The 27790-nt window shown below is 43.9% G+C and overlaps 1 protein-coding gene across 11 annotated transcripts in view; it reads left to right on the forward strand.

Annotated features, from left to right (window-relative positions):
* The window catches only part of ELMO1 (engulfment and cell motility 1), a 521237-nt gene extending 494719 nt beyond the window's left edge, over window positions 1-26518 (forward strand). For 8 of the 11 annotated variants that reach the window (XM_032871418.1, XM_032871458.1, XM_032871410.1 and 5 more), the window contains 4 exons: window positions 4460-4567; window positions 11371-11453; window positions 20331-20408; window positions 26062-26262. In XM_032871418.1, the coding sequence (XP_032727309.1) occupies window positions 4460-4567; window positions 11371-11453; window positions 20331-20408; window positions 26062-26262 (470 nt within the window). Of the gene's footprint in view, window positions 1-4459; window positions 4568-11370; window positions 11454-20330; window positions 20409-21396; window positions 21935-26061 lie in introns of those variants that run through there. The other 3 variants (XM_032871475.1, XM_032871504.1, XM_032871485.1) reach the window with 2 other exon arrangements.
* Window positions 26519-27790: the final 1272 nt, after the last annotated feature.

Below are 27790 nucleotides of genomic sequence, written 5' to 3' on the forward strand. Positions count from 1 at the left end.
TCTAAGGGCCCCCTGGTCCAACAGCTACCTGCCAACGGGGGTGGGGGATTGCACCCAAGACAAAGATGTCCCCCTTATTCCCCCGCAGAGCCGATGAACACTCCATTCTTGCTGTGCCCTGTGCCTCACTGACTCACCCAACATTTCCCACTAAACAATGGTAGCTGGTATCCAGCTTGCTCGGCCCCCTGGAGTCCTGCTGGCCAGCCCCAAATGTGTCTCCAGACTTGACGCTGAGGACTAACAGGTCAGTCGTACTGTTGGAGATAGCTACCTATGGTTTATTTATTTGAAATTAAATAAAACTTAAAACTTCATTTCTTACTATTGGATAAGTATCTGTGGAGTATTTCTGTCATTGCAGAAAGTTCTATCAAACAGAGCTGTAAGAATTACAATTGTCAGCGGTTATTAGCTCCATAATGATCTATGTGACATTGGGAATAGCTTTAATCAGCCCTGGAGACCTTCTTACCAGGCTTGTGAGCTCTGAAACCAGCTTTTCTCTCTGATCCTGCAGACACACACACACACACACACACACACACACACGTGCACACGCTTGCCTGCACACCCACCCACATGCACTCACACAGAGGCAGACCGAGACAGTGAAGCACAAAACTGTCTCCATCTTGTCAGTTTTTGAATTTGGGGAATGAAGAAATGGCTATTAACGTGCTAACACTCGTAATTGACTGAAAGACCCTTATATTAACTCCTGTTTATTCTTTAAGTGCTAGTAAACAATCTTTGAAAATGTTCTCCCTGCTTCCTGCTAATTGCTTTTAGTGACACAATCCACTCATTCATTGCCCAGAGGGATTGAGGAACTAGTAACATCATGCTGGGTTTCGAAAAGAAATACACATTTTTCTTACCCTGAAAGAAACTGCAAATCAAACTACTGATGCTGCTGGCTGCCATGGAAATTGCCTCATGCAATGAGCCGGCGCCGTTTGTTGCTGGGACCTAGCTGTCCTCTACCACAGCTCCCCCTTTGAGACAGACGTGCACAAGCTATGATGCTGCTAAACCCTCCCAGAGCTAATGACTCCAGCCTTTATCCCGAAGAAGATACTGTCATGGTATCCACCCATCTGCTTAGGAGTCAAAACAGCCTCCCTGAGACCTCCCAGCCCTGTCTCCCGTCCATCCACGACTTCCTGTTTGATGGGGAGGAAGGAACGGAGCCATCACTTCCATTAATGACGTCTGGATCTTTTTGCTCTCTCCCACTGTAGCAGTAGCCTGCGAAGGAGAAGCTCCTAGAGGACAGGAGAGGAGTTAGACAGAGGGAGGAGGAAATTCTGTCAGCCGGGTGCTAGAAATCGTCATGGTCCTGGCAGGGTTCTGGGAGGCCTTTTGTGTCTCTTTTCAGTGAACATCTACCGCAATGTTGTGAAGATGACGGGTGCTTTGCCTCCGGGAACCCTGATAGATAGCCACTGTCCTCTCGTAGTCTCTGACTGGAAGAATGCACACCCTCCCTGTTCCTACTTTTCCCTGCAGTATAGTCAGAATTGTTGAGTCCCTGGGCCTATTTCCCAAGTCTGGGAAACAAGGGTTTCCACCATGTTTCTCTCAGTTGCCACCAAAAACCAAGGGAGTTCCTCATCCTTGAACTTCTTGACTCTGTCTCTCATGTCTGCTTGTCACCCTGATGACTTTTTGCTGTACCCAGTAGAGTGCTGTGTGCCATGTAGGCACTCTGCAGATAATCACTGCATAAGGAAATGTCCCTTGAGAGCATACGCAGCAGAAATTTTTGAAGACTTACAAAAGAATATAAATTGTGCGTTTTACTTCACAGCGTACCTGTTTGTACCGCTTAAATTTTGTGATGCTCCCCAGTGTCCTGAGAATGGATGATCTTTGATGGCGTCATATTGGCCCTTGGGCTTTAGGTTACTACCATTAGCCGTAGAGCTTTTCCCACCTTACGTAGTTAGGGATCCCTGTAAAGAACAGCTTGGGCCCTTACTCAGAATAAGACCAGCGTGTCCCAGTACAAGGAAGGACTTCCTTGCTGGTTTTCTGCGACGCTTCGCTTAGCTAATAATCCCAGTGCCGAGGTATCAGGGGAAGGAAGCTACATAGTAAAGCTCTCCAGGGGGCTTTGTGCAGTCTCTGCAGTCCATCTAGATGAGGTGGAAAGCTCCCTTTAGGGAGGAGGAACTGGCACGGCCTGTCATGCAGGCCCCCCAAGAGCACTGTGGGTGCTCATGGCCAAAGTACTGCCTGCTCCTTTGGACTTCACAGTTCCTATTGGGAATCACGAGTCTGATTCCCAAATGTGTTCACCTTCTGGAGAACTGGTGATCACATGTTTGCCTAATTGAAATGACTGTCGAGTATTCAGGGAGTAACTTTATTTTCTCCCTTTGAAATAGTCTCCCAGGAAAGTGACATGTGTTGTATGTATAGATATAACATAATTTTTTAAATTGAGCAATGCCAGATGTTTCCCTAGCCACCAAATAACTTTTCCTTTCCTCTCCAGTTTTTCCAACAGACTTCAGATTCTTTTTAAATTATATGGATTGCCATATTCTGACTACATTCAAGAATTCCCAAGCCCTATTTATAGATGAGGAAGATGGGAATTACAGAGGCATTTTGCTTTTGTGGATCAAGTTTTGGCATTTTCTTTGTTCATTGTGTGGCTTTTACTTCCATTTTTAACACTTTCTTTTCTATTTAAAGAGTCCTAGTTAAGACATAAGTTTTGCAGTAAAGGCAATTTTAGATAGAAAACCACTTTACTTACAGTGTTAATGGAGCACCTTCTAATCAGAGTAGTTTCAAAACAATACATTTATAGACACGGTAATGAGGTGACTTGACCAAGGCCACCATGTTCCCCAACTACATAACTGCACAGACGGCCTTACAGGTCATACATAGATGCTTTCAAGGTCATACATTCTCTGGGTCTTAAGCATTCTGGCCAAGTCCCTTTGGGTCCTCATTTATCAATTTAGCCAACACCAATTGTGTTACTCCTATGTGCCAGGCACTGTGCCAAGGGATTGGGACAGTGCCATTATGAAGACAGGGGCTGTCATTAGAGAGCCCTGACTTCTCTACACTGTCTGAGCTCATGAGTATCCTGAGTCCTCTTCCATCAGTAATTGTTCAGAGTACACCTGCTAGGGCAAATTGCTTACCTGGAGTTTGTGACAAATAATGAGAAATACCAAGACGCTTCACATGGGGGCACCTATAATCAAGGAAGATGCTAGGGCAGCTAATAGGATGGGGACAGCCCTGATAGCAGTAGTAACCAGAGAGGGCTTCCTGGAGGAGGAGATATCTAAGCACGGCCTTGCTTGAGTACTTCACGAAGATTGCTGTTACAATTTAAGCTCCTTATCTATAAAAAGTGCTTTTTGCCTCCTTCTTCCTTCCTCACAGCTTATTCAGATATTTCTTATTACATTGGAATGCAGAGCAAGTTAAGTTGAGGGAGTTATTTATAAGAATGACTCATGATGTACTGTATGGTGACTAACATAACATAATTAAAAAAATTAAAAGAAAAGAATGACTCTTAAGGCCCTAGTCATGCCTATTTCTTTGTTTTTGTCATAATTTTTAAATTTTTAAATTTTTTTTTAGTTTCAGATGTACACCATAGTGATTCAATACTTAAATATATTACAAAAAGGTCACCACAATAAATGTATCTAACATCCATCACTGAACAAAATTGTTACCAGGTTACTGATTATATTCCCTATGCTATGCATTACATTCCCATGTCTTATTCATTTTATAACTGGAAGATTGTACCTCTTAATCCCCTTCTAGTCATGCCTATTTAGAGAACTAAACTCTAGGAATCAGAGAGGAGACGGTCATGAATATCCTTGTCCTTTGGATTAATCCCTGAGTTATTTGGATGATTTCCTCATGAAGTCCACCCCTTGTGTCTGGCACTAGAATCCTAACAATTCGTTCCTGGATTAATTTGTGTGTATTAGCCCCAGGGGTGGCGGTCTGGTACACCAACTAAGATATGGCACACAACCATGTCAACTGTCTCAACCTCAGAGAAGAATGTGGAAGCAGGAGAGAACCAAGAAAGCTGATTTTTCTTGTTCTCCCTCCCTACTTTTGCTAGGCCTATGTGGACAAGGAATAATTCCCATAGTCATTACAGATACTGATGAAATAACCCTCTGGAAACCACCCCTGCAGAAAACCTGGTGCCATTATTCCTGAAGGGTTTAATAACCTCCCCAGTGATTAGCAGGACAGTGCTAACTAAAGATCAAAATCAAAAGGGGACTTACTGCCCAGGGCTCTAGAATTCATTCCTTCCTGAAGACCTAAAATCAAATGCATTGCTTGTTCTTCCAGGCAGGACTCCTAGGAAATAAAGATGTTGATATTTTTGGAAATGAGAATCACTTACCTTACAAATTGTGTGTGTGTGTGTGTGTTTCCCCCTCAGACAAATTTTGGTACTGTCGACTTTCACCCAACCACAAGGTCCTACACTATGGAGACTTGGAAGAGAGTCCTCAGGGAGAAGTGCCCCACGATTCCTTGCAGGACAAACGTAAGTGGCTCTCTTATATAGGAAGATTTGGATAGTTGGTTTTGCTTCCTGAAACACTTAGAAATATCTATGCTCCATTACATTCTATTGTCAGCTAACTATTCCCTGAAATACTTATTATTATTTGTATTTATTTGCTGTTTCTGTGTGATGTTTTAACCTGTATCTTTTGAAGAACCAGTAATTTGATTATTTTAGCCCGACATCAAGCCAGGTTCCAGGTTTTTAGACAGGAATAAGTGTACAAATTAAACCAGGTATTGTAGAAACATTAAAATACACCAGGGTGGTGAATTAATTTGGAAGAGAAATGAGATAAAATGAACATAACCTCAGAGGATATCCCAGGTAGAGAAACCAAAGAGTGAGAAAACAAAACCACTTTCAGAGAGCCTTCAAAAGTCACACTGACCCTGCATGAGTCATATAAGTGTGTCCCAGATGGAATCCTTACCCCCTGAGCCTCAGTGCCTTCCTGTTCATCACCTCAGGGCCCACAGAAGTCAGCTCTGGATTGACTTCCTTGCAGCCCACAGCCACCAAAGGCAGCAAGTCACCACAAGTGAGAAATTCCTGATACATTCAGACTCTGCACTGACATATTAGGTAGACAGCCTGGAACATTCTCTCTTCCTCCAGCTTCAAAATGGAACAATCTGGTTTTCGTAGAGTCATTTAGTTCAGAAAGCACTCTTGTTTGCTGTCACTGGAGCACTGCTTCCCCAGACCATATTATTGGCTCCGTTAGTGGGAGGAGCAGGAAATCTGAAAGGCACAGGTGCAGAGTCTGGGGCAGTGTCTGTATATCCCTACTGTGGCAGCGTTCCCAGCATCTGCCCATAATGAGGACCCTCCCTTCAGGTCTCAGAAAGCCTTCCCCATTCCACCGTGGACAAGCTGGACCAGTGGTTCTGAGGGTGGTCCTTGGACCATGAGCTGCATCTTACTAGATGCTGAAACTTACTAGAAATGCAGATTCTCCAGCCTCATTTCTAGTCCTTCTGAATCAGAAACTGGGAAAGGAGCCAGCATCTGTCTTCACAGACTCTCCAGGCAATTCTGATACTTACTCAAAATGAGTACCCCTGAGCTAGACACTGACTGCTACTCTTCTTTTCATGATGATTTCCGAAAATTGGCTTCACCAGTGAGTAAATATTTTAGAAGAACCAAAAAAAGTGATTTGATGGTAGCTTGACAACTTTTAATTTTGGCCAAAAAAAAAAAAAAGTCTATTAAAAAATGAGATCTAACTAAAATTTAATATCCCATTCCTTTTATTAAAAAAGGGGGGCTCTTGATCATGAAAAACAACAAGAAAGACCTGAAGGACCTAATCTTGGAATATAGGACAGTCCCATCTACTAAATTAAATTAGCTTTATTAAAAACTCACAGCTGTGTCTTCATTTTCCTCTGTTTGCTATTAACTGGTGAAAACTCACTGGTGAAACCTCCCTCGTGAACTTGGAATTGTCCAGAGGCCAGCAGTTTGGAATCGCTGCTCTACAGTGGTAAAAGGAAGAGTTAAACGCTGCTGTTGCTCAAGGCAACCAGAAGTACTATACAAAGTCTTCCATAGTCTCCTTCTTAACCTGACCAGGAAATAGGGAAAGTGGTGTGGGAAGAACACACACAGAGCTTGATTAATTTTTTTTCCCCACGTGGGACAGCGAATTTGCTCTCCCACTCACTGGACATATTATTTATCCCCATATTTTTAGGGATATAATCCTCTTCTCAGTCGCAGATAGACATTTGATTGGCATCATTTGCAGGTTTTATATGCAGCAATCCCCTTCTAGCTAGTTCTGTTGCTTAGGAGATTGGTAGCCCTGCTCCTGGAGAAGGTCAAGGCTCAGACAGCTCCTGAGCCTTGTAGAGGCAGCTCCTGGGCTTGCCGGCAGGATGAAAGTAACTAGCTATAAACCCGGAGTGCCGAAGCCAGGAAGAACCAGCTCACCAGGGTGGTCATGGAAGTGGAAGGTCGGAGCTGCAAATCTCTGAACAGCTTTTGGTGGTGACCACGGAGTGATGCTGGTTCTGGGAAAGGGTTACAGTGGTCCCTTCTGACGGCTTCAAAAACTCTAGCCTGCCCCTTCCTCTGCAGCCTTTGAAACTCAGTACTTCAGGGTTCAAAAGAACTGCTCCGTGAACAGCTTACCCATTGCAGGATAAACCAGGACTGCGTACCTGTACAGGTATATGCACGTGGAAGGGTGTGTGTGTGTGTGCATTGGTGAGATTGTATCTTTATGCACGTGGGAGCCAGGGAGGGCATGTATTCATGTAAAGAAGTAAAATGGACCTGATATGTGCCTGGGATGAGCAGGCCCCTGCTTAGGAAACTCAAGTTGGCTGCCTCAGACCTGCCCTTGGTTTGCATTTAATTCCAATTCTGCATTCTGCCCATCTTCTTAGAGCCCTTAGAAGTCATAAACCTCGTTCCACTAGAAAAATGAAATGTTCCTTTAATTAATATCAAGTGCCATTACTCTTGCCATGTACAGCTGCCCTCTCCTGAGACCACGGGGGAAATTGTCTTCCACCCCTTGAGTTAATCAGTGCTGAATATTGAGATATTGATGAATCAAAGAGTGTAATTGAATCTTCTTAATGCAGAGAGGATGAGTGGAGATTGAGGGCCTCTCCTTAGCTGTCGTCACCCCTAAGGGTTTAGGAAATCTCTTCTCGTATTATTCCTGTTTGGCAGGAGATACCACCCCACATCCCAGTCTCCACGTTTGTGGGCTCTTATCACCCACACTAGACACTAGACTCCGCAACTTTCCAGCCATGCCCCAGGCCCCTCAGCGCTGCCCTTTGAATGAATCTAGGCCCCCAGAGCTCCTCTCTCCCACATCAAAGGGGACAGGGAGGAGAAGGCTCACCCCTCATAAGGCGATTAAGTCTATTACAGAGGATGGGAGGAACAGCTGAGACAGCAAAGCAAAGTGGGCAGTTTGGGTCATGGAAGCACGCTGAGTAATTCAGGTCCCTCAATCCAAAGAGACAATTAACTTTGATTATTGATAACGAGAATAATTGTGATCAACATTTATTGAGTGCTTACTGTATGCCAGGTGCTGTTCTAAGAGCTCTACATAAATTACCCTTTCACCAACTTAGAGAGGTAGACATCATTGCCCTTCTTTTACAGATAAGGAAACTGAGGTACAGAAAATTTTAAACAACCTGTTCAGGGTCCCATGGCTAGTAAACAGTAGAGCAGAGATCTCTGTGACCATCCAGCTCTGTAGCCGTGGCTTTTACCCACAGCCCTACACAGCCTAAATGAAAAGCCAACCATGATCCTGCTCTGGCCTTAGGACGTCGTTCTCGGAGCAACTCTGATGCAGCTGATGCTTGAGTTCCCCATTGCAGACGAGGAAGGTTAGGCTCCCAGTACTTCAGCCCAATGTGGAACAGATCCAGTGGTCGATCTAGAATTCAAAGCCAGCTCAGGACACCGGCAGCACAGCCCCTCCCACTGCTCTGTGCTGCCAAGTTAGAGATCGGATTCTTCACTGATTGTGGAGGGATAGGCTCCGCCGGACCCCCCTCTGTGTGGCCACTCACAGGAGCCTCTATGGAGCTGTGTATACAGCAGGTGCTCATGGCTCACTAGCTACTTCCTGGGTTGGTTTCTGCCTCAGTTTGGCTCCCAGCAGTGAAAACTAACACTATTTTGGTGGTCACCCTTCCTTTTTCCATTGTATTTTTGTTTTAAATCACAGTTGCTGTGCTTTCCACAGATATTAGCCACCAAAGAGTTTCCTGGAGTATCTAAAGTGATCACCACATCCAGGGCAGTGTGCAGCATGATTTGGGGTGCTGACACCTTCCACACATAGGGAGAAGCCATGACCAAGCTAGAGAGCATAGAGTAGAAGAAAAAACTGTCCCAGCTCTGGCCCCCACTAACTACCATTAGTTAGTGCATTGCACTAACTAATGCATTATGCATTATGCATTGCACTAACTAATTATGGCATTGCATAATTTACTTCCTCTCTTTGGGCCTCAGTCTTCCCATCTGTAAAATGGTAGTATTGAATGAGATTGTCTCAGTCTGGCTCAAACTGAGAAAAGGATTGGAAGAAATGAGACCATGCCCCAAGCATTTAGAGTGGGGTGAAGTATGCCGGCAGGGCCCCTTTTATTTCTCCTATCTCTGGGCACCGCTTCTTTATACTGGTCCCACATTTTAAAAAAAAGCCTGTTGGAAACCCTCGCCTGACTTTGAAGGAGTCAGGAGCCCTCCCTTGCCTCCTCCCTTGCCTCCTCAGAGTATAGATTCAAGAGACATGAGTCTGATTCTGCTCATGGGAATAGAAAGGACAGTGTTCTAGCCCTTCTGACACCTAATCTTCCAGTGCATCTGGAGACAAACTATGAAAAGAGCAACCTTTAAAAGCCAGACTGTATTTTTAGAATTTTGTATTTCCTCTTAGCCACAGTCCTGGGAGTAATACAGCAACTTGTCTCCTTGACAGGGGACAATACGTATAAAAAAAAAAACAGAATATGTACTGCCACGATCACAGTGGAAAAGCGCCTTTTTTCCCCTGAAGCCGTCTCATTAAAGATTCTGAAGACTACTCCCACCATCGACTTTTGTGTTCCTCTTGTCTGGTTCCATATGATGGGTTTTCAAAGCCAAAGGGTAACTTCGTATTTATAGACTGTGGAAACTCTTTCTAGTTCGTTGACTGTGTTATATATGATACAACAAAAGACTTTATCTGCAAGGTAATTGTGACTCAAACTCCATCTGAAGCTCAAGAAGCCTTCTGAATGGGTAGGTTATCTCTTCCACAAATTCACTTCATTGGTGGAGGCCCAATTTGAAAAGTAAACACAGTCAACCCCACTTTCCCAAAGTGCCCAAATGTCCCCTCCTGGGCTTGTGAATAGGCAACCAGATTGACCACTGAGGGGAATAGGGCTGATTATTGGTTATAAAAATGGATTTAAGAAGAGTTGAAGTCAGTGAGGGATTGTGGTCAAAAGGAGATCCAGGAATTATAGGGTTAGGGTTAGGCTTAGAGGCAGGAAAGGCATCGAAGGTGAACGATTATGCCCTTCCAGATAGGCCGCATTGTTGCGTTACACTGCAGGAACAAACAGCTCCCAGATCTCAGTGGCTTACGGCAAGAGTTTATTTCCCACTCATGTTACTGGCCTGGGCGGTGGAAGGACTATTCCACACAGTCCCTCAGACCAGTGACTCCTGTGCCTTCCCACAGCTGTGCCATCTGGATGGAGCATGTGGCCTGTTGGGTTTCTGAAGGGAGTCTGGTGGACGTGGACTTTTTACTGCTTCCTTCAAGAAGGGACATGCATGCCATCACCTCTCATATTTCACTGGCCAGACCTAATCATATGGCCCACCTAACTGCAAAGGTTGCTGGGAAGTGTAGTCTTCCATATGCCCAGGAAAAGGAGGAAAGCCAGATATTGGTCAGCACACGTGATGCCTGCCAATGCAATCTAGAATCAGGACTGCAAGATGAAGGAGCTGATGTGGTGGGATAGACAGCAGGGAGTATGTGCAGAGATTCCTGGAAGAGTTAATTTCAACCCCGCTTTTCTCCAGGGTTAGAGAAAGCTCTAGGGCTGTCAATAGATTTGAGCAACGTCTTAGCAATTTTAGGGGATCTGGGAAATGTGAGCTTTTAAAGGGCCTCCCTGTTGTATCATTTTGATATTCTATATGTTTCATAATTTCATCTTCATCCAAATCTCTCCCCCAAAATGCAATTCCTCAGTGAAAGTATATGAACCTTAATTATGAAATCTCTCATCATCTTCGTCATTAAGGGAGTCTGAGGCATTGATTATTAGAAGTTTCTTCAAATCCTAAGTGGGCCTCAGGATTCACAGTCCCTTGTGGGACTAAAAGATTAGGGATTGGAGAGGGACAGGTGACTTCACAGTTTTAAAAAGTATGCTTCCAAACCATCTTACTGCCTTCTCTCTCTTCAATGCTCTTGACAAGTTTTAAATGTACAAACCTGTCTGCATCTTTTATCTTCCTCCAAGTCCTGAGGAAGACATGAGATAACATCATTTTATCTAACTGCATTATTCTCAGGATCTCCAAGATAAATACCAGCTACCGTTTCCCTATCAGAAAATAATGTTCCCTTTCTTTGAGTTTACTTTAATTAAAATAGGGATTTTATATGTGTGTGTGTGTGTGTTTGTGTGTGTGTATACACACACACACACCTGCCTCACAGAGTTGCTATGAAAATTAATGAGATGTTAGAGAATGAGAATTTGGAGAATGAGTGTTCAGATCCAGATCGATTTTTTTTTTTGGGGGGTAAGGTTGCTTCTCCTTGTTATCCAAAACTCAGAATCAAATAGATGGAACTGCTGTAGCAAGAGATAGCAATGTGTGTGAAGCACCTGGCGTTGTTCCTGGCAGCAGGAACTAATACCAGTATTAGTACCACAGGTGGTAGTATTATTACTGCTGATTCTGATACCATCACCTTTACACAACGATGATGGGTTTTTCTAAGGGATTCGTTTTAAGTGAACCAAATTCTGCTTGTGAACATAGATTTTTCTCCTGGGGATGCTTTTTAGCAGAATATAAGAATCCATTTTAGTTTCTGGACCTGGGATTTTGCCTCACTCCTCTTTCTCTTTTTACCTCTTTTCTTTCCTTGTGTTGCAGTAGTTTCAGGAATGACAACGCTGTTCGCAGACTCCGGGCTCAGCCCTGCTTCTTTCCTGTCATCTCAGCTCTCCCACGGTGTAGTGACTTTCATTTTCTCTTCTGAATTGCAGTGCCGGTGGCAGATATCAAAGCTGTGGTGACGGGGAAGGACTGCCCTCATATGAAAGAGAAAGGTGCCCTTAAACAAAACAAGGTACGATTTACAAATTGTTGCGAACAGCGCTATCTCACAGAGCAGCCAGAGACGGCAGGGGAGGGGGGGGCAGCCCCACGTTAGGAGCAATGTGCGTGCGCGTGCGTGTGCGCGTGCGTGCATGTGCGTGCTTGTGCTGTAGCACGTCACTTGCTCAGCTCTCCTTCTTCCTTTCTTGACTGCTTTTATATCCCTTAGCCTTATGCTTTCACTGATCACTTTCAAATCCCTCTACCCCCGCCTCTTCCATTCTCTCCCTTCCTGTCTCCTGACAACCATAGAAATTGCCTCCCCACTGTTGTCACCCAACCACCCTCAAGCCCGCTCCCCTCATCCCCACCCATTCTTTGGGCCTCTCCTCACTTCCCATTTATGTTCATGCTCTCCCTTCCCTGACTTCCACTCCAGTCTCTTCCATTTTCTCCTGCTGTCCTTACCTTCTTGGTAGCCTACAGCAGTCTCTGTGAAGCCTGGGAAAGAGGATTCAAAACATTTTAGAAAATTTAAGGGCGTGGTAGCCTTCAGCATCATAGAAAGGATGTAAAATAACTCAAACCCGTATTAAAGGGGAAATTTTCCCCCAGAGGTGAATATTGCTTAAATCGTCTTCATATCACAATATTTTTCACCCTCCCCTCCTAGTTACCAACCAGGTGTTGATCATAACAGCCCGGGTTCCATACTAGAGAGTGTGGGAGGAGGCACTATCTGAAAGGATGGAAGAATTTCCTTTGCCCCCACTTTGGAGGTATTTGCCCTTGGAAGGGCCACCAGGGAGCCAATTCTTTGTGTCTACCTCTTGCATCTTGTGATACACAGTACCCATCCATGAACAAAATTATCTAGATAGATCTGGGTGCTCTAGCCACCTTGATAGAAAATACCCCACAGATCAGTTATACTGTAAAAGTACTACTTAGGAAGATAAACATACTGTAAAGATACTGCTGAGAAAACCGACAGCAAGATCACTTGTTCTTAAGTAACATAAGTATAACTCACCTCAACTCAGTGTGAATTCCTTCTTTGTCAAGCCTGTCACAGCACTATCATATAACGCAATTAACTGACAAGCACACTGATACAACGGTGTGCCTCAGAGTCTGTGGGTCACCTGTTACACAACATTTCTCTCTTGTTCGTGATGTGGGGAAATAGAGATTGTACCACTCATCAGACTTCAGAGGAGCATCCTTAACTATACCAGCAAGGTCCCAGTCTTCATGGTTTGCCTCCTCAGCCACCTGACACGCAGAGCACAGTCTTGGGGAGCACTGGCTCAGCTCAGCCCCATGGTTCTAGAACACTTGGAGCTGAGCAGGATACAATGTGGGGAAATTGGCAGCAACAAGAGTTTATAACCCAGGGAAGGCCAGGAAGGGTGTAGCTGGCAGCAAAACAGACTGCAAGGACTCATGCGCTCTGAGTAGGGGTGGAGAACATTAGGTAAAATACATGTGGAGAGACTGCTTTCAGTTCCAACATGTAAGGTGCTTGGGAATTTTCACTCCTATCCTTATAGTAAGAAGAAACTGAATGAAGTGAAAGTCAACAATTTTCTTGGACCTACCCAAGAACTGAGGTTGCAGGGCAAACCACCACCCTGGAATCTGGAGAGTCAAGGGCATCCTGAGAGCCATAGCCCGATCTGCTCCCTTGGTGCAGAATCCACAGGAGCTAGAAATCATAGGATCCCTTAAATGACCATTCTGATAAATTGCTGTAGGCTGAGTGTGGGTTAGTGTGAGGTTGAGAAACTTGGGGTTGCAGTCTTCTGGGGAACATACTTTCATGGGCTTTACCTACTGTAATCGTAGCGGATTCTCACAGTGAAGACCTAAAAAGGACCACCCCTCATGTCTCTGGCAGGGAAAAAGAGTAAACATGAAATATGCCAGAGCCTTCTCCATAACAAAGTTCTGTCCTCCAGACCCTTTTTTCCTATCTAGGGCAAGAACATTTCTCCCATTTCATCTCATTTTAGCCTTTCTGTCTCAATGGTGGTGTTGGGGGTGGGGGAGACATAGTCAAGTCAGAGCCCAAGGAAACTGATAGGAAACTCTGCAGCCAGGCAAAAAGGGAGAGGATAGGAAGGGAAGTCTATACCATTTGAGAAGGTGAAAGCCAGAAGATACAGAGCCCCTAAAAGATGAAGACTTAATTGGGAAATATAGAATGCTATTCATGACCCATACCCTAGCAATACACTAATAAGACTCCAAGATAATAAAACATTGGATTAGGGAAGAAAGATCTGCAAGACATCAACTGTCTCTGAGGAGGAGTACTTAGGGAATCCCAAAGTCAATAGAGGAAATGAAAAATGGGAACACTAGAGGAATTTGAAGCCTCTGGAATTTATAGCTACAGCAAATATTAAACATATCCCAATTCTTTACCAGATTAACATACATCGTCACCATAAGGGTCTATATCTCCCACTTCCTGTTGCTTAACATAACATGTCTAGATCTCAACAAAAATTTTAGGCATGCCAAAAAGCAAGAAAAAATAGCCTGAAGAAACAAAGCAATCATCAGAACCAGACTCCATTATGACAAAGATGCTAAAATTATCAGACAGAGAATGTAAAATAACTAGATTATAAATGTCTTAGGCTCTAATGGGAAAATGAAACAACCTGAAAGAACAGATAGGTAATGTAAGCAAAGAGGCAGAAACTCTAGAAATGAGTCAAAAGGAAAGGCTATAAATAAAAGTACTGTCACAGAAGTGAAGAATGCTTCTCCTGGGTTTATCAGTAGACTTAATGTGGCCAAGGAAAGGATTAGTGCCTTAAAGATGAGTCAACAGAAACTTCTAAACTGAAACAAAGAGGGAAAAAAATGAAAACCCCAAAGAACTGAGAGACAATTGCAGAAGGTATAACCTATGTATAATTAGAATACCAGAAGAAAAAAAGAATGGTGCAAAAGAAATATTAAATCAAGAATGGCTAAGGACAGTCCAAAATTAATGACATACATAAAACCACAAATCCAGGAAATTTAGAGAACATTAATCAAGATAAATATGCAAAAACAATAATAATAACAACAAAAACCCCACCCATAACATTTAGGCATGTCATATTCCAAATGCAGAAAACCAAAGGCAAAGAACTAACAGGATAAATTCCCAAATCCATTATTACATGGGGATTTCAATACCTCTCTGTCAGTAATTGATAGATGAAGCAGAAAGAAAATTAGTAAAGGTATCGATGACTTAGAACAGCACCATCAGTCAACTTGATCTAATTACCAGTAATAGAAAATCCACCTGACAATGCAGAATACGCATTCTTAGAAGCTCACAAGAGACATTCACCAAGATAGACCACATTCTGGGCCATAAAATATATCCTAACAAATTTAAAAGAATAGCAGTCATACAAAGCATGTTCTCAGGCCAGAGTGGAGTTAAGCTAGAAATCAGTAATAGAAAGATAGCTGGAAAAATCTCACCAAATACTTAGAAATTTAAAAGTACACTTCTACATAGTTCAAAGGAGTCTCAAGAGAAATTACAAAATAAACTACATGGAGCTAAAATGTAACATCAAGATGTGTAGGATGGGGCAAAAGCAGTGCTAGAGGGAAACTTATAATATTAAACACATATCTATTAGAAAAGAAGAAGTATATAAAATCAATAAAGTTTCCACCTTATGAAGCTGAAGAAGAGCAATTTAAGCCTAAAGCAAAGAGAAGAAAAGAAATAATTAATATTAGAGTTGAAATCAGTGAAACTGAAAACAGGGAAAATCAACAAAAGCAAAACTTGGTTTTTGGAAGTTATTAATAAAACTGATAAACTTCCAGCCTGACTAACCAAAAAAACAAACAAAAAAAAAAAAAAAGAAGAGAGAAGACACAAGTCACCAATGTTGAAACAGGTGTGGAGATGATGATCTCATTGACGCATATGACACGTGTGTGGGTGGATGTGGCCTTCTTGTGTCAGACTCCTCTCCCTGTAGAGGAGACCAACAGAACAGAATAAATGACATTTTCCAATCTATTTTTTTCTTTTGTCATGACCTTCATGGAAAAATGGATGGACAGATGAATGAATGGGACACACTGCTATAAACATAGAGATAGATATATTAGCAAGTGGAGGCTCTTTCCTGGTATTCACTAGTCAAGATGTTTCTGTCACCCCCTGCTCTTCCAGGCTACCTTGAGGGCTGAGACAAGCAGTATCTTCCCCAGTCTGACGCTTTCATTGCCTGTACATGAAAACCAATTGTCTTGCAACGTTTCTAGCATTCATACACTTGGTTCCTCAGGCAAAACATCAGAAGGCAGAAAGGAAACCCATGGTTCTAAGACTTTCCTGCCTCAATCCCCCATACCACACCCCTTCTTCTAGTACTCCACAGGCCTGCTGCTCCCTACCTCTGGGACTTCTGGTAGAAAAGGGGATTATCTGCAGCTTAAAAAGAGAGCTGACAAAATGTGTCCACAGGAGATCTGTCAGTACATGGTAGTGGGCAGTAACCAATGTTACTGGCTCTTCAGACAGTTTTTCCAACTAGCGGGTAGGTTCTAACATTTTGTGCTATGGGACTTTGGTTAGTTCAATCGCTGAGCAAGGCAGACTTCAACATTAACATCCATAAGGGAGACACCTCGTTCATAGCAATACATTGGTAAATGATCAGACTTCTCACTTGTTCTGCATCTGATATGCTGGGTACTGTTCAAGGTCCTAGGAATAGAAAAGGAAAGGAACCAATCTGACCAGGTCTCACTGATAAGAAATAGGAATATATTTCACATAGCAGAAGCTTCCATCTCACCATGTCCTGGAATCCAGCTTTTATTTTTCTAGTGTGATTCATGAACCTGCCATAAGAAACAGATTATACTAGAAGCTAATGTTCTAGCATCAGCTTGAAAACCCTGGTCTTAACGCGAAGGCCTTTTATTGAGATTTGCTTCATTTCATACTTATATGAGACTGAGTATCTTCTTTCTATCAGGTCTGTGCCAGGAACTAGGAATTCAAAGATAAATACAACCTATCCCCTAGCCCTGGGTGTCTAGTAGATGTAAGACTTGCATGCCAGCATGCAATGATAATCCAATGTTGTAAAGCTCCTGGAGGAAATGGTGTCTGAGCTGGGTTGAAAAGGAATTGCTAAGGGAGGGAAAGCAAGAGGAAGATAAGAAGAGGAGAGAGTATGTGAAAAGGCACAGGGTGCTTCCAACATAGGACGGAACATCTTCTGATTGAGAAACATTGAATTCAGAGTATAGGATTGAGAGACAGAAGACAGAGAGAGAGGACCGAGAGAAGAAAATGGGTTGGAGAACTACTGGCTGATAATGCTAAGATAGATTGGGGCCAGAAAGTTATAGCTGCCCAAAGAAGGCAGTAGCCTCTATTATTTTATGTACTACATGAGTGAGTAATTTTTGCCTTCTAAAATAGAAACTCGAACTCATAGATCTATAGATGAGCAGCCGTGTATTACAGCTATGAAATCTACTGCTATGCCTGTAGCCATATTAAGCACACTCACATGCCAAGTTATATCCTGTGTTTTTGCCCTCAAGATGACCTGAGGAGATGGTAGAGAACTGACATAGCTCAAGGGAATTCTGGGAAAAATGGCTAAATGGGGCCTTTCACCCCAAAAGAATATAAGGAATGGTGGCCAGCACCTATACTAAAAATATGTTGCATAGGACTCTTGTATTCAGTCTCTCATTTAACCCCTGGAAAATGGCAGTCTCCAAAACAAGGTACTGTCTATGCCCAGAATTTCTCTGAGCCTCCCCTGACCCAGGATGCCTTGTCACTGCTTGCAGGCCCCAGAGTTGAGGATGGGATCAGAGACCCCAGGGCATGATTGTGAGAGATGGGAATTAATGGAATAGAGGATGAAAATAAGGAGCTCCTTAACACAATTTTTCACGGAATTAAATCCAGAGGGAATAAAAGACCTTAGGTTGTGAGTAGCAAAGCCCCAGAGCATCAGATGTCTGAATGCTGTGGAGTGTGATGAAGCCCCTGAGGGGGACGCTACCCCAGATCTGTGACCACTCCGCTACCACCTCCTGGCACCTCTGTCCCTCACAGACGGTTTGGACAGGTGGCAGCTTCTAGAGTGTTAGTCCAAGAAGTGCCACCACTCCCAGCTCTGTAGCCTCTATGCTCGAAGTGCTGAAGAGCTGACCTCTATCAATGACTCAATGACAAGCCAGAAACGTCAATAAAACTCATTATAGGCGGTAGCAGCCTTTAATGCAGGCGTGTGGATCAGAGAATTAATTCCTCCCACCCCTCCCAGGCAGCTTTGGTGAAATGAAAGTGGAGATTGACATTCTCACGAATTTCCCCTTTCCTGCCTGTGTTTATCAGGAATCTAGGTCATGACGACTCTGCTCCTTCACGTCCTCACTGGTTTGCGCCTTAGGAGGGCAAAACCCAAAGTTGGCAGGCCCCCTCCTTTCTCTCCCTTCTACGAGCCTCTGCAGGAGAGAAGGTGTCCCAAGGACAGCCACACGGACAGTCTGGTCTCAGATGACATCAACACCTAGTCAAGAGGCTGCGTCTGAGCTCTGATGGTGTTTACCCTGGCTGTCATTAGCAAGGGACTGATTCATGTGACTGCCTAAGCAGAGCACCAGTTGTCCAGCCTCAGCCCAGAAATCCATTCGTGAATTTCACCTCTGAAGGTCACCTAGGGCCATCACCATATACTGACGGGTCATTCACAGCAAAGCCCATCCTTTCCTTTTTCCCCATCCCTCAAGGAGGAGTCAGAGAGTTTTCCTAATGAATGATATTGAAATTAGTATGAAATCATCATTTATGTCAGTGTTCCTAATCTAAAAACTATCTTTATGAATTTTCAAGATCAGAGCTTATCATTTCTTTGAAAAAAATTTTATATTTAAAAAAAATAATCACCTATGATCCCAGCCCCTTAACATAATTATTTTCATTTCACATCATTTGCCTCCAGTCTCTGTCTACAGGTAGACATTGTTCCTGTGTTCAGTATGTAAATAATGTTCATTTCTCCTGATTTTTGTCACTTAAGATCAGATCTTCGTAACTATTACACTAAATGGCTAGCTGAATATATTTCTCTGTTAATTTGTGATTTCTTTAATGGTTTACCCAAATTGGGGAAGACATTTATTTGGTTCTCATGATACATTCTTACAGGTAATAATGTGTGCGGCGTTGGCTTACTCTTCGATTTTTTAGGACTAATCCCAGAAATGGGATCCCTGGTTCTTGATATGGATTGCCTGGTTTTTGTTTGTTTGTTTGTGTTAAAGATGACACCAAATTATGATGCCACTAGTAGGGCCCATGACAAACTCAAAGTCCCAAGAGAGATGCCAAACTTAATGGAAAAAATGTTTTGATTTGTTTTGGTGAACTCTTTTTTAAAATATCATTGATCCTCACTGGGCAGGCATCAATAGAGGCCCGAGGAAGAAGTAACGAAAATGAGGAGAGAGGTAGTTTGCAGAATAGCTCCCATTCCTGACTTGGCCTTCTTTCCTTCACTTACTCCTGTTTCTGGCAGGGTGAGGAGGCTGAAGGGTTTGAGATACTGGTAGTTCTGGGCTCAGAACAAAAGCTGCTCCCTCTTAATGAGGGGGCAGCTGGAGGTGAGTCAGACCCAAACGAACCCCACGAGAGCCCAATAGCCGGATGGTTGACTGTGTCAGGAGGGGCTTCCAGGTAATGCTAGGCCTTCAGAGTTCACCTGGAAAGAATCGTTTAACCCATTTGAAAGTCTGAAATCTGGAGCCATTGACCTTACCTGTCTGCCTTCCATCTTCTTTCTGGAGCATTCTTGCTGTGAGTTACTGGCCAAAGGCAAATCCTCTGACGGATGTTAGGCAGAGAAGGATGTGGAAAGATCTGCCCTCCTAAGAAATTATGCAGTCTGTGTGTGTTGTAACAATGCAGAGCATGGATACACTTGGCCCTTTCCCTCCAGATTAGGGGCTTTTAGGGTGTTGAGATGTTCCATGACTGTCTTCCATAGGTTGTGTTCTGCTAACTGCTCAAACCAATAGAAGAATCATTGTCCCCAATAATGCACAGCACATATAATTTGAGAAGTATATTTTAACATACATACTAGACATGACATTGAGTGTTTCAGCCAATGTCATACAGCTACAGTGAAATGACAGTCACTTACTCCTTGGCCCTTTGGGTCTGGCTCATAGCCTGCAGATAGCAGATGCTCACCAATGAATGAACCCACGTATTCTAACATTGGGCCCTTGCTTGACCTTTATACTCTGTAGCCTCTGGATAACATCTAAGTTTTATGTAGCCTTTGCTCCATAGTACGTCAAAAAGCAAAGGACCTAAACATAATGAGTTCACCCACAAGCCTCATTGGCTCCTATGTAGCTTCCATGTTTTAGGAAGTTCATACTCCTATGGACATCTGTCTGTTTGGGGGTGATCAAAGATAGAGCAGCCCTTAATCTGCTGGTTGGGAAACAGGTTACTATTTCTCCGGTCTCTCTAAACCTAGAAGGGAGAAGCTAAAGGAAGAAGACTATCATGGCTTTGGGGTTATGGCTTTGGACAATGATTTAACTTCTCTGAGCTCCTTCCCCTAAAAGAGGAAAGATCACACTTGCTACAAGGACTATCTTGAGAATTAAATGAGTTGGTTCATGCAGACCTCCCCTAAATAGAAGGACATGTGCTGTGAACCTTGATAAAAACAAAAACAAAAAAAAACACTCCTTCCTCCTGTCAGCCTCACTTCTGCCTCTCACATCTGGACTCACTCTGTGTTCGATCCGCAGCCACTTGTACCTGCAGAACCAATGTGGCCCTTTTTCTCAATGTGGTGTTTTCTCTGATTCCTTGTAGGAGGTGCTCGAACTTGCTTTCTCCATCTTGTATGACTCAAACTGCCAACTGAACTTCATAGCTCCTGACAAGCATGAGGTAAGGGTCTCAGTGGGGTTAATTTGTGAGAGAATGTCACTTTTTCCTCTTGCTAGAAAAACAAGCAAGAGAGAAATATTGTAAAGAAATATCACTTAAAAAAAAAAAAAAAAGCCTGCCTAAGAAAAATCATGAACAAGGAAACATCTCGTTGATTTGGAATAGAATGGAAACTTCTTTTTTTTTTTTTTAAAGATTTTATTTATTTATTTGACAGAGAGATAGAGATCACAAGTAGGCAGAGTGGCAGGCAGAGGGAGAGGGAGAAGCAGGCTCTCCACTGAGCAGGGAGGCCGATGTGGGGCTCGATCCCAGAGCCCCGGGGTGATGACCTGAGCTGAAGGCAGAGGCTTAACTCACTGAGCCACCTAGGCACTCTGAATGGAAACTTCTTTAAAAACCGCCAATTATTACAGAATCAGCCTCTTACTAGCTTGACCAAAAGTTCATGGTAAAGAAAGAGAATGTACAAATGCTTCAGCAAGGGCATAATTGTCAACCCTGAGGAAGAATCAGCCTTGAGGAAGCTTTGGTTTCCATTGAGTATTGGATTTTGAGTCAGGATCTTCCCAAGATAAACTTGTCTCTATTCTTTAAAACATTGGATGAAGTAGGTTTTCTACCATGTTTCCTTAAGTTATTTTGAGATTCAGGGCTGTCTCTGCTGTTGGAATTTTATTTTTAAGATGATTTTATTCCTTTTTGACATCTTGTTATATGTATAATTTGTTTTTCCTCTTGAAGCACGCCTGTCAGCTATATTTAAAATATTTAGCATAGATCTAGGAAATGTATTTGTAAGGTGAAATACAGCTATGGTTGATGTAACTCGCTCTCTTGTAAACGTGAGCCCAGCATTATGCTCCAAACTCTTTATTTTTAGATGATACCATTCAAGTTTTTGTTTTACATGTGGTTGCATAAACAGCTTTTAGAAAGGAATGGAACATTTTAATAGAATCTGACTTTTGTTTCCCATTTCCCCTAGGAGACTCTGCTCATTTAGAAGTTATTCAGTATCTGCTTTTCACTGGTTTAAAGCTTTTGAATAAAATCGTACATCCCAAAGAGAGAGGAAAGATTAGATGCAAATCCTGCATTTAGAATGGTGCTTAAATGTAATTCTGTGTTACTTGACATTTAGTTTGCAAAAGGGTATGACTTTGTCTTCATCTTTCTGAAAATAGATACTGAGGCCTACTGCTTCTCTTTTTAAATAAAATTGTGGTTATATACAGGCAGGCCACCGTATTAAGAAGGAGAACTCTGGATGTTATTTAAATCTAGGCAAGGCTGTTTTCTCCAGTGTGCATTAATTCCAGATAAGGACAAATGTTCTCCGACTGCCAAATTTTTATTTGTAACTGCCACCTTTTATTGATACGGGGAGGTAAAAAATGCCATACACTTGTGAACACTTCTCATTTCTTCAGCTCTCTTTCATATGTATTACCTCGTTTTATTTGCATAATCACTCAATAAGACAGGAAGTCCTATTACAGATATCTTTATTTATCATATATGGAGAGAAGCCTCCCAAAATCGAGTACCTCAACGTTAGTAAGGATAATAGTAATTGCAACTAGCCCGGATTTCTCTCTGCCAAGCACCATCCCGTGTCTTACGGACGTTCACCTCACTAAATCTTCATTATACCTCTGAGAGAAACAAACTATTATGCCCATTTGATAAAGGAGGGAAATGAGTCACAAAGAGGTTAAGAAGCCTGTCCAAGGTCAAACTAGTTATAAGTAATAGAGCTGGAATTGAAACCACGGAGCCTTGCTCCAGGGTCCCTGTCTCCTGGGTCCCTGCACTGTGTAGCTAGGGAGGCAGGAAGCCGGACCAGACCTCCCCACTTCCGCCCTGTGCCCGTCGCCCGCTGTGGGCAGTTAATCACCTCAGGGCCAAAGTGGCACCATCTGTACCCACGCCGATGTCCAGTTGCCCCCCCCTCCGGATTCCTAGCAAAGCAAATCTAGAAAAATCATTTATTTGTAAATATTCTAGTGTGCCTTTCTAAATAACAGTGTCCATTTTGAAACCAACTACAGTACCATTCTCACAGCTGATTTGTTAACATTTTGATACCACCATCCGTAGTTGGTTTTCAGACTTCTCCCCTTGTCTCCTTTGTGTGTTTTATTTCTTCTACACTTTGTTCAGATCAGCATCCAAATAAGATCCATGCATTGCAATTGGTCAACATGTTTCTTTGATTTCCTTGAATCTATAGGTTCCTCCCTTTCTCTCTCTCTCTCTCTCTCTCTCTCTCTCGGGAGCATCTGCTTGTGCTCTTCTTCCTTGCAAACCATTCATTGAAAAAAACAGGTCAGCTGTCTGGTAACCTTGCTGAGAGTCTAGATTTTGCTGATTATAATTAGGTGTATTAGTTCACTGTGACCACTGTCACAAATTACTGCAAATTTAGCAGCTTAAAACAACATAAATGTATTACCTTACAATTCTAGAGGTCAGAAGTCTGATGTAGGTCTTTTGGGGGCTAAAATCAAGGTACTGCCAGGGCTGAATTCCTTTTTGGAAGTTCCAAGGGGGAAAATCCATTTCCTTGCCGTTTGCACGTCTAGAGGCCACGGGCATCCCTTGACCATGACCTCCATTCTCCCACAACCGTGGCGGTTGAGTCTCCATACCACCTCATTCTGACCTCCTCCTACATAGTCAGAACTCCCCCCTCTCTCTCCCTTCTCTCGCTCAGTTCTATCCTGTTTCCCTCTTCCACTTTTAGGGACCCTGGTGATTACATTAGCCCCAGCTGGACAATCCCAGAGGACTTTCCTATTTGCAGCTGCTTAGCAATTTTAATTCCCTTTGCTGTGCACCCTAACATACTCACAGGCTCCAAGACACGATGTCCCTTCAAAGGAGGGTGTTCTTCTGCCTATTGCAAGCTGCACTGTTATTTCACGGTTATCCGTTTCCCGTATTTCCAATTGAGTGGTAGTCAGAGGATTCATCAGGTTGAGGCTCAACTTTGAGCAACAATGATGTCGTATTCTTCCGTGGTGTCTGGTTGTCTCTCTTTGGGGGATGTTAGCAGCCATTGGTGATTTTGGCCTAGATCCTTGGATGCGTTAAACATTGGAAAGGCTGATACCTCAATTTGGTCATTCCTTCTTCTTTATTAGTGCAAAACTGGCCTCATATTTCAGGTTACACAGTTTATATGGAATAGGGAGGGTAAACCCTTGACCATCCTTGTCAGTCTTCAGAATAATGCACGTCTTCCAAATGAGGACAGTGAGGTGGTTTTGGTGTTTGGGCATTGTTATGAAGTAACGGATTTAAACATATTTGTGTTTTCATGGGTTGCAGTGATTGTCACGGTCAGTGTCCAAATAATCCTGTCTAGAGAAAGTAGGAGCACCTTCTGGTTGGCTTCCAAGTCCTACTGACATGACCCCAGATGTCTTGGACAACTTTTAGTCATGCTGCTATGACAAAATATGCCAGGCTTATCTGCCTTTTCTCCGTGGAGCCATGGTCCCTTCTGGTAGAAAGTGGTATTTAGCAACCAGAATCTGGCCATTAGCTGTGCATACTAGTACTTGGTTGGTCATTATTTTTAGGTCTTTTTAGGAGAAGAGCTAGGAGTTACATTATTTCTTCAAAGATAAAATACATTTTAAGTTCATTTTGATACTTTGAACTCAGATTCAGTCCTACCGAGTTTTTATTTATTGGTTGATGTACTCTTTAATAAAATTTTCTGGGCCTGCTGCTTCTCAAAAGAAAGGCACCACAGAAGTGTTGCTGTGGGTTAATCTGTACTGGGAAGCTGGCCAGAACTGGGATGTCTCTACAAAAAGCAGTAATCCCATGACTTGGGGATTTATGGTCAAACAGTGTTAGAGCCGGAAGGGGCCTCAGAGCGCATGGAGTTCAGTGGCCCCCACATCTGGAAGCGTATCAGAATTAGCTGGAAGCTTTTCTAAGTAAAATTTACTCACCACAGATTTACAAGCCAGGATCTCCAGGGTAGAACCACAGTATCTATTTTCAGGAAGGTTATTTATGTGGAAAGTAACGTTTAGAGGAGTTCAGAATCTGTCTAAGGTATTCGTGCGGACATGGGTACTTGCAGACGTCTCTTAGCGGTCAGCTGGTGTTTAGATGGGTTCAATGGTTTGGCAGAGATCACAGAGCCAAGGTGAAGTTCTACACTTCAGGGCTGCACTACCCAGACACACATCCTCGGAATATACCCACAGTGCATCTCCTCGGCTTAAAAAGTCCTGCCACTGGTGTGCCTCATGGGAAGATTCCAAATCGCTGTGGCTTAGGGTTTGTAAAGGGCTTACAGTCCTGTAGTACATTTTGCTTTGAGATCTGCTGTTATACTCCAGGTAACCACAGTGTAAAGGACAGGCTACGTGTAGGGTCTGGAATTGTAACTTGAGGGCAGAAGAAGGGGTGGCAATCTAGAGCCCATTCTAGAAGGAAGTCTAATCTGACGGTAAGAAGAGAACAAATGCTATCACAGAGGCCCTACAGAGGACTAGGAGATCCTAAAAGGTGAGTGGAGCACAGCATCCAGAACGCAGGCTGTTCTGTCAGATGCTGGCAGCGGAAGCCAGTTTGGCCACCACGTATTTCGGCTCTAATGCCAAGGCCCAGGGCTCTAGGAGGGAAAACAGAAGAGCAAAGCAGGTCCTCAGATAAAGGAAGCAGAGTTTCTTTCTTCAAGGAGTCCACAGTCTACTGGAGAAACAAAAGGCATGGTCAGTTTTTGGTTTTTGGTTTTTGGTTTGGTTTTTTTTTTGTTTGTTTTGGTATGGTCAGGGTTTTTTTTGTTTGTTTTTGTTTTTTGGTTTTTGGTTTGTTTGTTTGTTTGTTTGTTTTGGCATGGCCAGTTTTAATGAGAAAGGAAGAACCAGTTCTTAGTTGAGTGCTCCAGAGGGCTTTCCAAGATCAGCGCTGTCCCCAGGAACTAGGCTTCCCAGACCGGGAGGAGAAGAAACCTGGAAACTAGAGACTGAGGGAGAAGAGACAGGCAGCCAGTCCACCTCCCATGAAGATCAGCCAATAATTTTAGCCATTTTGTCCCGCAGACACTGGGCAGCAGAATGTTATCACCCAGCCCTTTGCAGAGAAATGCTAGGGTGGGATTACCATTGGCTTTGGGGTGAGAGCCGGCTGTCATCGTGAGTGTTAAGAATCCGAAAGAAGAGGCCAAGATTAGCCACTAGACTAGGAACTATGCTTGGAGTCAGGAAAGAAGCAGGCTTGACTTAATGCTGAGTGTGGGCATGCTAGGATATATCCTACCAATAGCTTAAAAGCAGACTCACTGGTAGGATGTTGGAGGTGCAACGTTGTGAGGTCACGCAGAACTCAGATCCTCCTGCTGTTACAGAAGAAGCATCATTTGCACTGAAGAGTGCAGGTGCACTAGAGTTAGATGGCCTGAGTTCCAGTCCCGCCCACTCCACCTGCTACCACGTTCCTCAGCCTCTTGGCACCTCGGTCCTCTCACCTGCAAACCAGAGATGTCAACTTTATAAAGTGGTGATGGAGGCAGAGCACTTAGGACAGAGCCCAGCACATGCTGAGTGGTCATTTTTAACCTCTGTCACTACTCTTGTCATTGTCATCAGTAGTCAGTTACCCTTGTCACCTCCTTTTCCACCAGTACTGTATCTGGACGGATGGGCTGAATGCGTTGCTGGGGAAAGACATGATGAGCGAGCTGACCCGGAATGACCTGGACACCCTGCTCAGCATGGAAATCAAGCTCCGCCTCCTCGACCTGGAAAACATTCAGATCCCTGACGCGCCTCCCCCCATCCCCAAGGAGCCCAGCAACTATGACTTCGTCTATGACTGTAACTGAAGTGGCCGGGCCCAGAAGCGCCCCCCTCCAAAACTGGAAAATCGAGCTAATGGGAGAGAAGAAAGAAAACACACCCACACCTTGGAACCCTCTCGCGGTCAAGAGAAGCTGTGGGTCAACACTGTCTTTGGCCTCGCCTCTAGCCCCAGCATTCTTCTGCCCCTACCTGGCGTCTTGCTCACTGCCCTGATTCTGTTTCTAGACTCCATTGCTTTAGGTCACTTCCCACTGCTGCAGTCTCCTGGCAGGAGCAGAGCACAATGAGAGAGCCAAAGGGCCCTTCCATCCGGACCCCCTGCCCAATGCCCAGCAGGCACATCCTCCCTCCCTGGAGGGGCCAAGCCGGCAGCACCAGACTGCCCCAAAGCCTGCCCGTCAGATCGAAGGGAATGCCCCAGTGCTTGTGTCTAGAAGAAACAGCCTCGCTGCCAGAGAAGACCAAACACCACCTCCTCGTTCCCCTTCTCTCTGGAGTCTGCTCACATCCCCAGTTCCCTGTGATTCGAAATCTGCTTTCACATCCCTTCCCTCCTCTGTGCAGGCCTTTGCCTTGTGCCATTCCTCTCCAGTTCCAGGAGCAGCAGCCGCAGCCTCGTCAGAGCCGTGGCCGCAGCGGGTCTCCCAGACCCAGTCCCAGGTCCCGTGCCCATGTCACGTCTGCACTGTGACCATGACCAACCTTCCTTCCTCTCCAGCTAGTCTTGGGTGTCCTCTCTCTGCCCCAGCCCATGCCTGCCCTCTTCGGGCCTCATACCCTCCCAGCCCCTTAGCTGAAAGCACAAATGGTGAAATCAGTCGTCATCCCCATCTCTAATATACTAAACCGAATTGCCTCTGTGGCAGGCGGCCCCCCTCGACAGGTTTGGTGTGTTTGGTGTTAACCTTCTCCTGGGGGTTCTGCTATAACACAGGCCCCTCAGGATGGTCAAGCTGTCAGACATCCAAGTTTACATCATTGTAATTATTACAGGTATTGACAATTTGCAAGGGTTGGGGGTTGGTTGGTTGTTTTGTTTTTTGTTTGCTTTGTTTTTGTACAAAAGAGTCTAACATTTTTTTGCCAAACAGATATATATTTAATGAAAAGAAGAGATACATAAATGTGTGTACTTTCAAGGTTTTTTTTTTTTAATTATTTTAATCCTAAACCTCTTCCTGAGAATAACATTCCCTTACACATGCTGTGGAATAAAATGAATTGTGATGAGTTGGGGAGCCGGTGTTTTGATTTGGTGACTTGCTGCTTGCTGTTTGGTCTTTAGCATCACTCTAGAGCTTGCCAGCAACGTCGCTGGCCCCACCCCAGACCTGCAGAATCAGGTGACTGGTGCACACAGCAACTTTTGAGAAGCGCTGGCTTAGGGGACTCAGCCACGGCTAGCTCACCCAAGACTCAGTAAAGCACGTTCCTTCTAAGAAGACTGTCTCAACTCACAGCGTAAGTCAGACCCACTACGTGAAAATACAAGTATTTATTTTTCACTGTTGCCTCCTGATGGGGACGTTCCTCTTTTCTTCCCCCTCACCA

Source organism: Lontra canadensis, unplaced genomic scaffold, assembly GCF_010015895.1.
Source record: "Lontra canadensis isolate GAN:19392208 unplaced genomic scaffold, GSC_riverotter_1.0 scaffold2, whole genome shotgun sequence".
NCBI classification, from domain to species: domain Eukaryota; kingdom Metazoa; phylum Chordata; class Mammalia; order Carnivora; family Mustelidae; genus Lontra; species Lontra canadensis.